The sequence below is a fragment of the Triticum aestivum genome, chromosome 4D, assembly GCF_018294505.1.
Source record: "Triticum aestivum cultivar Chinese Spring chromosome 4D, IWGSC CS RefSeq v2.1, whole genome shotgun sequence".
NCBI lineage: Eukaryota > Viridiplantae > Streptophyta > Magnoliopsida > Poales > Poaceae > Triticum > Triticum aestivum.
The window spans coordinates 450,209,044-450,222,516 of NC_057805.1; the positions used below are offsets into that span (position 1 = coordinate 450,209,044).

The 13,473-nt window shown below is 49.4% G+C and overlaps 1 protein-coding gene across 1 annotated transcript; it reads left to right on the top strand.

The window, feature by feature from the left end:
- Positions 1–7,999: 7,999 nt before the first annotated feature.
- LOC123100272 (probable carboxylesterase 15) lies at positions 8,000–9,268 on the top strand. Its single transcript, XM_044522220.1, has one exon. It carries the CDS (start codon positions 8,079–8,081, stop codon positions 9,087–9,089), a length of 1,011 nt encoding a protein of 336 aa, XP_044378155.1. The 5' UTR covers positions 8,000–8,078; the 3' UTR covers positions 9,090–9,268.
- The last annotated feature ends 4,205 nt before the right edge of the window (positions 9,269–13,473 follow it).

The window sequence follows — 13,473 nt, forward strand, 5'->3', positions numbered from 1 at the left end:
GCTTTAACCAAGATGACATGATGTAGAGGGATAAACTCATGCAATATGATATAAACCCCATCTTGTTATCCTCGATGGCAACAATACAATACGTGCCTTGCTGCCCCTACTGTCACTGGGAAAGGACACCGCAAGATTGAACCCAAAGCTAAGCACTTCTCCCATTGCAGGAAAGAGCCAAACCAAACTGATAATTCGAAGAGACTTGCAAAGATAACCAATCATACATAAAAGAATTCAGAGAAGATTCAAATATTGTTCATAGATAAACTTGATCATAAACCCGCAATTCATCGGTCTCAACAAACACACCGCAAAAGAAGATTACATCGAATAGATCTCCACAAGAGAGAGGAGGAGAACATTGTATTGAGATCCAAAAAGAGAGAAGAAGCCATCTAGCTAATAACTATGGACCCGAAGGTCTGAGGTAAACTACTCACACATCATCGGAGAGGCTATGGTGTTGATGTAGAAGCCCTCCGTGATCGATGCCCCCTCCGGCGGAGCTCCGGAAAAGGCCCCAAGATGAGATCTCACGGGTACAGAAGGTTGCGGCGGTGGAATTAGGTTTTTGGCTTCGTATCTGGTAGTTTGGGGGTACGTAGGTATATATAGGAGGAAGAAGTACGTCGGTGGAGCAACATGGGGCCCACGAGGGTGGAGGGCGCGCCCAGGGGGTAGGCGCGCCCCCTACCTCGTGCCCTCCTGGTTGATGTCTTGACGTAGGGTCCAAGTCCTCTGGATCACGTTCGTTCCGAAAATCACGTTCCCGAAGGTTTCATTCCGTTTGGACTCCGTTTGACATTCTTTTTCTACGAAACTTTGAAATAGGCAAAAAACAGCAATTCTGGGCTGGGCCTCCGGTTAATAGGTTAGTCCCAAAAATAATATAAAAATATATAATAAAGCCCATTAATGTCCAAAACAGAATATAATATAGCATGGAACAATAAAAAATTATAGATACGTTGGAGACGTATCAGCATACCATCGTGGGTGGGGAAGATGCAGTCGAAGTTTGTGAAGATGTTGTGGGTTTTGAATGCGATGAATTCGCATCCACACCAAAACACCTTGCCGAGGAGGTAGTACGCATTAAATCTGTTGGTGAAGGTGACGGTGAGCCCAATCGGCGGAGTCCTGGAGTTTGGACGCACTTCCTCCAGTCGGAACATCACTGGCGAGCCCGCCGGGAGGTGGGAGAAGCCCGCACGAAGGAACCACTCGGCAAACCCCCTTGCACCCCTCCAGCGTGAGAACGCCCACACGCGGAGCGTCCTCTCCACGACGACGCCGGCCGGATACCGTCTCTCCGACACGGTCGGTGGGAGCTCGAAGGTGGGGCCGTTGTACTGCATCCTCGCCTCGCTTTGATAGTGCTCTGGGTTTGGGTTAAGTAGAGAAGGGGGCGGCGCAAATGGATGTGTGGAGAATAGGTGGAGGGGTGATGGTTTAAATAGGGAAAGGGGAAGGGAAGGGGAGTGGCACCGGCCGCGCTTTGAATTTGCTACGTTCAAATGAGCCGCGTCGATCGATATGCCACTTTAATTGCCAACAGGTTTTAATTGCCACGTTGAATAGATGCGAGTGGATCGAAAAGTGTGAAACAATGCTCTACATCGAGGAGACACGCGTGCGAGATGATGCGAACCAGCGGCAGCAACTGTCCCTGCGTCCGTGGCGGCTCGCGTGAAAATGAGGCCGGTCATCGTCTATGGTGGCTCGCGTGAAAAAGAGGCCGGCTAGCGCATCGTGGCGGCAGGCAGCGACGCATGCAGGTAGGTAAGCTACGTGCATGCATAGCAGGCTAGCTGGATATGTTGTGCATGCATAACAGGCTTCTGTCGTTGCGACGCGCGCACAGCCCAACGGGCTAACATCGGCACCGTCCACCACGAGCCCACTCATCAGGTCCAACGGGCGACACAGTCAGTGCGGCCCCACTCGTCAGAGTTAAAGGTCAAAGCACTGACCCGATGGCATCCATCGTTTGTGACCAGTTCTGAGGGTTTCGGGTAAGGGAGTGCGGAAAAGTGAGCAAAAGTTAAGAGCATGGGGATGAATGCGTATGGCTAAGGAACCAGGGGCACAGATGTAAAAAAACCTTTTTTATTCGTCCGACCACTCATAGATGCCCCATACACGTCCATATGCTGACCCCTATAAATGCACGTACGCACACCTTATCCCTATAGGCACCTCCAAGATATTGAACCGACACAACATCCTAATATTGACAACGTCATCACAACTGCCATCATAGTTGACGAAAACGTCTCCTCCCACTAAACAAACATCGCTGGAAATGCTGAAATAAATCTAGAAAAATATCTAGAACTTGAACCTTGATGGGTTGGTTCCATCGCAAGGAATCTAACCGCCCGAGTAGTGCACCACCACCCTCACCCTGTAGTGGTTCCGCCACGAGATCGTCAGTCATCTGCCCTTCCACCTCCATTGGCAACCTATGGGCTTGTCGGGTGCCTCACTCGGAAGGTATTTGGCCAATGGTGCTACTCAACATCCTTTGAAAGATTTAAGCCTATAGGAACACCATGACTCTCCGCCACAAAGATCACCACAACTCTATCAGGTTGCACCTCATCATCGAAGACCTTACACAAAAGACTCGCCAGGTTAAGAAGATGGCTAACAAGGGCGCTACCTTCTCGTGGCAGTCATGCCTTTCTACACATGTTAATGTGCCTTTGCCCGGCGGTGATTTCTCAAAAACTTTTTGCAACCTTCGATGTGATACCATAAAAGCTAAAACTAGAGAATGATCGATTTTTCAGTGCATGTATTGCCAAAGAGAGCACGACACAGGTCTGGTATACGCGAAAAAAAAAGAATCATGCATACCGGCTAAATTCGTTAGATGCCCATAGCTTTTTTTCTCCAAGATATGCCCATGGTTGACACATTTAAATTTAAATGGAATCAAAGCATAAGCTTCACGCAAATTGGATGTGCGTGAATTAATCTGATTGAAAAGCAGCTATTCAAAATTAATAATTAACCACTTCTATTTTAATGTGTGAAAAGAACAATGTGCTTACAATCCTACATTATAAATCCTCCGGTAGAGCTCCATTGATTAGTCATCGACATTGGCCATTGCTATCCTCGGAGAGAGAGAGAGAGAGAGAGGGGGGGGGGGGGGGTTGGGAACACGCAAAAAAAAAAGAATCGAGATGCCCAATAGTTTCTTTGCCCGAAAGATGCTCATAGTTGACACATTTAAATTTAAATGGAATCAAAAGCATAAAAATCACACAAATTGAATGATGTGAATTAATCTGACTGAAAAGCAACTATTTAAAATTAATATTTAACCACTTTTTTAACGCGAGAAAAGAACAATGTGCCTACAATGCTACATTATAAATCCTACGGCGGGGCTCCATTGATGAGTCATCAACGATTTATATTTCAATGCATATATGGCCAAAGAGAGTGCGACATAGACCTGAAACACGTGAAAAAATCACACATACCGGCTAAATTGGTTAGATGCCCAATAGTTTCTTTTTGCCCAGGAGATGCTCATAGTTGACACATTTAAATTTAAATGAAATCAAAACATAAACTTCACGCAAATTGGATGGTGTGATTTGTCTGATTGAATAACAGATGTCCAAAATTAATAATTGGCCACTTTTTTCAATATGTGAAAAGACCAATCCGCGTACAATGCTATATTATAAATTCTACGATAGAGTTCCATTGATTAGTCCTCGACATTGGCCATTGCTATCCTAAGAGAGAGATGGATATTTCAGTGCATGTATGGCCCAAGAGAACACAACATGGGCCTGGAACATGCGGAAAAAACAATCATGCATACCGGCTAAATTGGTTAGGTGCCCGCAACTTTTTTGCCGGGGAGATGCTCATAGTTGACAAATTTAAATTTAAATGGAATCAAAGCATAAGCTTCACACCAATTGAATGGGTGAATTAATCCAATTGAAAAGCATATATTTGAAATTAATAATAAGCACTTTTCATGTACAAGACCATTGTGCCTACAATGCTACTCCAATGATTAGTCATTGTCATTGGTCGTTGCTATCATGTGTGTGTGTGAGAGAGAGAGAGAGAGGGAGAGAGAGGGGGAGAGAGAGAGGTGGGGAGAGCTTGACACGGGTCTGAAACACCTGGAAAAGATATTAATCACACATGCCGGCTAAATTGGTTAGATGCCAATAGTTTTTTTTTCAGGAGAAGCTCATAGTTGACACACTTAGATTTAAATGGAATCAAAGCATAAACTTCATGGAAATGGATGGCGTTGATTAATCTGATTGAAAAGCATATATTCAAAATTAGTATAAAAATTTGCAGGGTCAAAATTAATAATTAACCACTTTTTAATGTGTGAAAAGAAAAACATATCTAAAATGCTAAAATAAACCCTACGGTAGAGCTCCATCAATTAGTCATCGACATAGGCCATTGCTATCCTGGAAGAGGGACCTGTAGAGAGATTGATTGATTGATTGATTGATATTTCAGTGCATGTATGGCTAAAGAAAGCGCAACAAGGGTCTAGAATACACGAAGAAAAAGAATCACGCATACCGGCTAAATTGGTTAGATGCCCACAGCTTTTTTGCACGAAAGATGCTCATAGTTAACACATTTTAAATTAAATGGAATCAAAGCATAAACTTCACGCAAATTGGACGGCGTGAATTAGTTCGATTGAAAAGCATATTTTCAAAATTAATAATTAACCTTTTTTAATGTGTGAAAAGACCAATGTGGTACAATGCAACGTTATTAAAAATCCTATAGTAGAGCTCCACTGATTAGTCATCCACGTTTGGCCATTGCCATCTTACGAGCGCCTGAGAGAGCGCGCATGCACTAGGAAACCTGCAATTCAGAGAGGGAGGCACATATGTATTAATGTCGCCCGCCTCTCCTCCGGACAAATCTGAATTTAAATGGAATCAAAGAATAAGATTCACACAAATTGGATGGTTGAATTAATCTGATTGAAAAGCATACATCCAACATTAATAATTAAACACTTTTTAATATGTGAAAAAGACCAATGTGCCTACAGTGCTACTTCATTTATTAGTAGAGATTGATATTTCACTGCATTTATGCCTAAAGAGAGCTTGACATGGGTCTGAAACATGCGGGAAAAAAAAGAATCACCCATGCCGACTAAATTGGTTAGAGGCCATATCTTTTTTTTTCCTCGGAGAAGCTTATACTTGACACACTTAAATTCAAATGGAATCGTAGCATAAACTTCATGCAAATGGATGGCGTGAATTAATATGATTGAAAAGCATATATTCAAAATTAATATAAAAATTGCAGGGTCAAAATTAATAATTAACCACTTCTTTTAACGTGTGAAAGGAAAAAATGTATCTACAATGCTAAATTATAAATCCTACGGTAGAGCTCCATCGATTAGTCGTCGACATTGGCCATTGCTATCCACAGAGAGAGAGAGAGATTGATATTTCAGTGCATGTATGGCCAAAAAGAGCACAACGAAGGTATGAAACACATGGGAAAAAAAAGAATCACGCATACCAGCTACTTCCTCCGGTCCAAAATAAATGACTCAACTTTGTACTAGTTTCCAAATAAAAGTTAGTATAAAGTTGAGTCATTTATTTTGGAACAGGAGGGAGTAGATTGGATGGATGCCCATAGCTGTTTTTTTGCTCGGAAGATGCCCGTAGTTGACACATTAAAATTTAATAAATGGAATCAAAGCATAAACTTCACGCAAATTTGATGGCCTGAATTAATATGACTAAAAGCATATTCTCATAATAATATTAATAATTAACCTTTTTTTAAGGGCAGCACTGGGCGCCGGTGCGCCGGCCGAAAGTTTCGGCCGGTCTGCCCCCAGCCGCCCGATCTGGCTGCACAAGACCATCAGATCGCAGCTTCTTATTCTATTTTTTCCTTACCTTATCCTCGTCTCCAGCGTCTCCAGCAAACAGAGAGAGGAGCGAGCCAGTCAAGGCCGCCATGGATGCGCGACCACGAAGCCCGCGCTTGCCGCCTTGGCACCGCCCGTGCTCGTCGCCCTCGCCGCCGGTGGCGCTCGTCGCCCCGGCCATGGCGCCGCCTGCGCTCGTCGCCCCGGCCGCCCGCTGCATCGCTCGTCGCCCCGGCAAGGGCGCCGCCCGTGCTTCGTCGCACCGGCCATGGCGCCGCCCCGCGCTCGTCGCCCCGGCCGTCCGTGCTCGCCATTCTGGCTGCCCGCACTCGCCGGAGATCCCCGAGCTGACCCGTGGTAGGAAATCTACTAGTGTTTTCTGGCTAACCGATGCTAAAGCTGGTTCCAGCAAAAAATCATGCGAGTTGTAGCTTTTTTTGTCATGGATGCAGCTCCGCCTCATCAATGATTGACTCGTTCCAGCCAAAAACAGAGATGCCCGTTGTAGCATTTTCCCGTGTCGGTCGTAGCAAATGAAGACAACAGTTGTAGGAAAAAATCATCAACGCCGCCGTCAAGCTTGCAGCTCCACGAGGAAAAAAGGGGATGTAGCAAAATTCCTCGACGGGTGTAGCAAAAACTACAACGGTTGCAGCAAGAAAAGGCGATGTCATCCCGAGACTCAGCTCGGCCATGAACGAATGTAGAAAAACATGAAACGGGTGTAGCAAAACAAATCGCCTGTTGCAGCAAAAATATATACCGGTTGCAACAAAAAAAACACCGTGGTCACCATGGTCGCCGTTCAAAGAAGAAGCCCGTTCTGGCAATTCTGAACGCCGGTTCCAGCAATCCGTACGGTTGAAGCTTTTTTAGTCAACGGTTGTAGCTTTTCCCTTTTCACAATGCCTGGTTGGTGCTTTTTTCATATACTGTTGAAACTATTTTTATCACGGTTGTAGCAAAAATGCTCGCCGGTTGTAGCAAACGGATGTGCCGGTTCCAGCAAAAAAATGGCTCGCTGGTGCCACCCGCCTGGTTTGTAGTGTTGATGTGCGGATTTCTATGGTTCCAGCAAAACTTGATGCCGGATGTAGCAATTTGTGTCACTGGATGCAGCTCCGGCGGCCGGTTCCCAGCACACAGTCTCATCGAGTGTATCATTTTTTGTCGCCGGTTCCAGCACACCACATGGCCGTTCGCAGCATCGCCATGTCCTTTCTAGCGCGGGCGCACGCCGAGGTTGCAGCATTTCCCCTGCATGCCGGTTCCAGCACGGGAGCATGTCGGTTGTAGCACCGCAACGCCGTAGTCATAGCAGTGCGCGACGCCGGTCGCATCACCGCCTCGCCGTGGTTGTAGCACATCTCACGCCGGACATCCCTCACGCCCCCTGGTTGTAACTCCTCCTCGTCAGGCTCGCCGTCGAGGCGCCGCAGTTGACGGCGGACAACAGCACCTGAGTACTTCTCTCGCACTCGCACCAGTGGCGTCGCGCGGCGGGGGCGGCCGGCTGCCAAACCCATCTTAACCCGATCTAGATGCAAAAGGCGGCGTATGGGAGCGGCGTTGATTTCTCCGGCGGCTTTGATTTGGGCGCTCGCTGCCAGCGCAAGTACTGGAGGTAGAGGAAAAAAGTAGTGGATGAGCGGTGTTTCTGCATGGGATAAGCATCGAGGGGATGAAAGCGGTGGTGGGCCGGGGGGCTGCGCTAGCGACGTGCCCACGTTGGCAACCAGCGCGTCGTTGGATCGAGTGGAATCGTGCGACTCGCACGCGTACGGCGGAGCGTTCCGCCGGCAGTCCGGTTACAAACGTTTCCTTTTTTTAATGTGTGAAAAGACCAATGTACCTATAGTGCTACTCCCTCCGTTTCTAAATATAAGTCTTTGTAAAGATTTCATTAGGTGGACTACATACGGAGCAAAATGAATGAATCCACACTTAAAATGCATCTACATACATCCGTATGTAGTTCATAGCGAAATCTCTACAAAGATTTATATTTAGGAACGGAGGAAGTACATTATAAATCCTACGGCAGAGCTCCATCGATTAGTCATCCAAATTGGCCATTGCCATCTCACGCGCGCGCGAGAGAGCGCATGCACGAGGAAACCCACAACTCAGAGAGGGCTTCACGGATATATTAATGTCGTCCTCGTCTCCTACGGACACGGCGGCGCCGTACGTTGTCGATGACTTCGGGAGCGCACTTCAGGTGCTCAGCGACGGCACCGTCGTCCGCTCCCCGCCGCCACCACTCCAACCACCTGACGTGAACGACGGCCGCGTCCAGTGGAAGGACGCCGTGTACGACGCCGGCCGCGGCCTCGGGCTGCGCATGTACAGGCCGCACCGGCGTGACGTGGCCGACGACGGAGAGGATGGGAAGCACCCCGTGCTTGTGTACTTTCACGGCGGTGGCTTCTGCGTCGGCTCCTACTCCTTGCCTAAGGACTACGCCGTCTGCCTCCGGCTGGCCGCCGAGCTTCCCGCCGTCGTGCTCTCCTTCGACTACCGCCTCGCGCCAGAGCACCGCCTCCCCGCCGCTCACGAGGACGCCGCCGCGGCCCTCCTATGGCTCCGCGACCAGCTCACCTCCGGCTCCGACGACTCGTGGCTCGCCGGCTCGGCCGACTCCCGCCGGGTGTTCGTCTCGGGCGTGTCCGCTGGCGGCAGCCTGGCGCACCACATGGCCGTCCGGTTCGGCACGTCGGGGCTCGAGCCGGCCGCGAGCATCGCGGGGTACATCCTCCTCATGCCGGGCTTGTTCTCGGCTGAGCCAACGCAGTCAGAATTGGACACGCCGGACACCGCATGGCTGACGCGGGAGATGTTCGACCGGTTCTTCCGGCTCGGGATGCCCGCCGGAGCGAGCAGGGACAACCCGCTGGTGAACCCGTTTGGGCCGGGCAGCCCGAGCTTGGAGCCAACGTGCGTGGGCCGCATGCTCGTCGTGGCCGCGGAGCGCGACCTCTTCAGGGACAGGAACGTGGAGTACGCCGAGCGGATGAAGGCCATGGGGAAGGACGTGGAGCTCGTCGTGTTCGCCGGCCAGGAGCACGGGTTTTTCGGCGCGGATCCTGCTTCGGGGGCCGACGGGGAGCTGGTGCGAGTCATCAGCCGTTTCGTTGAGCGGGATGGAGACGGTCCGGCTTGAGTGCTCGTCTGTACAGGACACATGAGCCCGCAGTTTGTTCCCGCATTTCTCTCTCTAACCTTTGCATATGGTGAGAGGTTGAGTGACTTAAGCTGTTAAGCATAGCTCACGTTGCCATGGCGAATAAAGACGGCATAGTTCACGTTACCATTGGGCAAGGAATAATTGAGCCCGCAGTTTGTTCCAGCAATTTGTCCAAATATTGATCTTTTCTCCATTACCTACTCTCCAAATACATCCCTTCTTGAATGTTTGGATGCCGGCCCAAATACTCTACCATACATAAGATGACCCCTTCTTCAGTTGACAGTTTAAGATGTCTCCTGTAGGGTAATACCTTGCTCTTAACACTCGTGCACACAAAGAACCATAGTTATCAATAAGTCTCCAACATTGCTTGGCCAACATTGTCAAGTTGAAACTCTGGATCTCAGAAAAATGTTTTCGTTCGTATGCACATCCCACACAGTGAATCCCAGACAAACGTTTCTATTCGTATGTATATCCCACACCGTTTTCTTTTTAGCCTCGTGCGCGATACGTGTATCGATCACACACGCTCTGCCTCCGTTAACTGTTTGCTTTATTCAAATATATCACACACGTTTCGATGAAGAAAATTGTATGGCATGGGCTATCCGTCACACACGCTTTTACTGATAGAACCGTCTGTAAAAGTTCCATGACCCATTTAGCAGGTTTATTAGTTTATTAATAATTCTAGTATTACGCAAATTCACATTTCATATCGAATAGTTGTTTGCCAATTTCATATCGAATAATTGTTTGCCAATTTCATATCAGGCACATAAATACATTTTAACATCATAATACGTTAGCTACATAAAAACAACACAGTACATCATATAGCTAGTTCACCTTCATAAGCACAATATTAGAATAATATATTCATTTCCCTAATCGACGGATGCATGATTAGCCAGCTTCGTCTTCTCCACCTCTACTTTAAGTTCAGTAAGAACCTGTTTTGTTGGGGATATAACTTCGAGGTATGACCCGCCCAGGAGGGGCCGGGTTATACCATTGGCGACTTAACATGAAGAAGGCCTAGGAAGAGGCATGAAGACGGCGGCTCATAGGGGCAGGCCTGCTAAAGGCCCAAGGCCTGGGGCTTGTAAACCGCTGTAGGAGGACTTGCTCTGTAAGGCATGACTAGTTAGAAACCGGGCCGGTCACGTTGTTTGAGCCGGCCGGGACTCTGTAAGCCTCCGGGTCTCTGCCTGTGTATATAAAGGTGAGACCCGACGGCGGGTTAACTCAAGAAACAAGTAATCGAGAACTAGGTCAAGCGTATTCGCTCCCTTGTAATCGAAACTCAAGCAATACAACTAGAAGCAGGACGTGGGCTTTTACCTCGTTGAGAGGGGCCGAACCTGGGTAAACTCCTTGTGTCCTTCGTCCCATTCAACCCCTTTAAGCAAACCTAGTGCGATGGCTCCACACCTAAGTCCTCTCACTAGGGCATCTGCCGTGACAAATCCATGACAGTTGGCGCCCACCGTGGGGCCAGAGCACAACGGTTTCGAGTTCTTGAAGGGCAGCTTCTCAGGGATCAAGGGATACGCCATGGACTAGATGACCAAGAGCCGCCGCGGCAAGATCTACATCGACGATTCAGGCTGGGGTCCTGAGGCCGACTCAATCGAGTACAGGTACCGAGTCCCCTTCGGCGGAATTCACGTCTTCATCGGCAAGATCGGCGAGCCGGAGCCTGACCCGGGCGTCTGCACCGACACCATCGAGACGACTCAGCGCGCACGACCCACCAAGGTTCAACCTGCCGTGAAGCACGCTTTCATTGGTTTTATTCATGGCGCGGATCTTGAGGAAGGATCTATGTCTGGTGGAGAGACAGCCATCTATTCAGGTGATGAGTCTTCAACCGGCGAGACCGAATCAATTTATCGACTACAAGATGGCAGGCTTGGGGGCTGTTTCGATGGCGACAGTATTCCGGACTCCTCTGAGCCGCTGAGCAGGGCTGCTATTTTCATGGCTGGCACGCAACAGATGTTGAATTCATCAATGGTTGCGGCTATGACCGCTAGTTCAACGGCTGCTGCAACGATCGGGGCGAGGGGCTCTGTGCGCCCGCTGGCTCAGGTCTTATCCGAGCTCTTCGATGCTTTGGCAACTCTATTAGCTGCAGAGGTAATCCCGGCGACTCAAGCACAGCATAAGGTGGACGTTGCAAAACTACGAGATGAGATAGCTTAGGCCAAGGAGGAGCTTAATGCTGAGAATGCTAGGATGGCAACAGAGCGAGCCGCCTTGGATGCCGCGTCACAACGGATTCAAGCAGAAAACTTCCGGTTAAGCTTGGATCAGAATGCATCAAATGTTGTTCTTCACAGGAGGCACCAGAGCCGTCTACCTTTGGAGTTTGATGCAAGGAATCTCTTCAATACACCCGGGGCAGGACCAAGTAACCCGCCCGAGGTGACCCGGGTTGTCGAGGCGCCCGTGGCAGGGGCGACGGTTCAACTGCGCGTAGCAGACCCGCCTCGTTTAAACTTAACCCGCCTCAGCAGTTGTTAACACCGTCGGGTCATTATTCTAACCCTTTGGATAATATGATTGCCGCGGCTTCGCGGCTGGCGGGTCTCCCAGTCCAAGGTGAATCTCCCGCGACGGTTGAGGCCTGGAAGGCTGTGGAGCTTCTTCACATAGCGGTAGCTCAGCAAGCGGCTTACTCATATAGTCGTGAGCGGATTCATTCAACTCCGCGCCCCAGCCGAAGTTACAGCCGGCGTGTTGAATCGCCGGCGGTTTCCAGTAGTGAGCGGCACCGTAACCCACCCCACGGGCATGACCCGCCACGTGTTGATAAAAATGCTCAGGCCCTGATGGATCAGGCCAGAGCACGTCAAGAGGCAGAGCTGGCAGCTCAATTAGCGGTTCAATAACAGCTCCAGCGTAACCCTTCATCGTCCGTTGAAGCCGGGATGACTTCTAGGACGGTGGGGGTACCTTGCCTAGCACCGGCTCTTTGCAATGAGCGGTTGCCTAAAGATTTCAAAGCTCCCCGAAAGGTGGCCAATTACACAGCTGATCAACCTCCTGAGGCTTGGATTGAGAGCTACGAGCTGGCTATGGAGATGTTAGATGTCAATGATGCTGTGTGCGCCAAGTACTTCACCATGATGTTAGATGGGCCGGCGCGAACCTGGTTGAAGGGATTGCCCCCCAATTCTGTCAATTCTTGGGCAGAGTTGAAATCGCGTTTCATTCAGAATTTCAAAGACACGTGCAAACGGCCGCTGTCAATCATCGACCTGGATGCTTGTGTCCAGCATGAGGACGAGTCGACCAACCACTGGGTCCACCAGGTCTCGGCTATTGTCCACTCGTCAGATAGCATCAAGCCGGGTCTGCTGTCCTGATTTTGGAGAAAAACTGCCGATTCATTCCCCTCAAACAGAAGTTAGGGCAGCTTAAGCGTCACTGCAATGACATGGGAGAGATCATGGCGGCTCTCACCAAATACGCCGACTCTGATAATACTAAAGACCTGGGGTCTGATGAGGAGAAGTCCAACAAGGGGAATAAGAACGGCAACGAAAAAGGACATCAGCAAAACATGACGGGGCAGAATCAAGGTAACAATGGTAAGCGCAAGCAAACAGACGGCGGGTCAGATTTTGTGGCCAACACCAATACGCAGGATAGCAATCAACGTCGTAAGGGGAGGCCACAACCACGGGTTGGAGGCCCAAGGTTTAACCTTGAGGTGATGTTGAACCAGCCTTGCCCAAAGCACAGTCGTCCAAATAGGCCGTCCACGCACATGTGGAAAGATTGTTTTATCATGAAGGAATATAAGAGCTCCGGCCTTCAGCAGGACCACAACGGCAATAACGGCCCGCACGGCGGGTCAGGATCCGGCTCTCAAGGGCCCGACTTTGGAGGTGGCGGCTTAAACTTCGGATTTCAAGGTCAAGGTAATCAAGGTGGCTACAACCAGCAGCCCGGTCAGGGTAACCAGGAGCAGCAGTCAGGGTATCAGTCTAATCCTAAACAACTCAACGGGGGCCAGTATCATGTGTTTACTACAAATCTTTGCAAGCGTGATCAGAAGGTCCACAAGCGTGCGGTCAATACAGTTGAGCCGGCGGTACCTCAATATTTGCGGTGGTCAGAGCAGCCAATCGTATGGAGCCGTGAGGATCACCCGCCCCGGGTTGACAAGCCGGGTCAGCTGGCGTTGGTGGTAGCCCCTCAGGTTGGGGGTTATAAATTCACTAAGCTGCTTATGGATGGAGGCAGCAACATCAATATCCTTTATTATGATACTTTTCGCCGTATGAATTTGACTGATAAAGCCCTTAAGCCGTCCTCCACAGTTTTTCACGGGGTGGTGCCT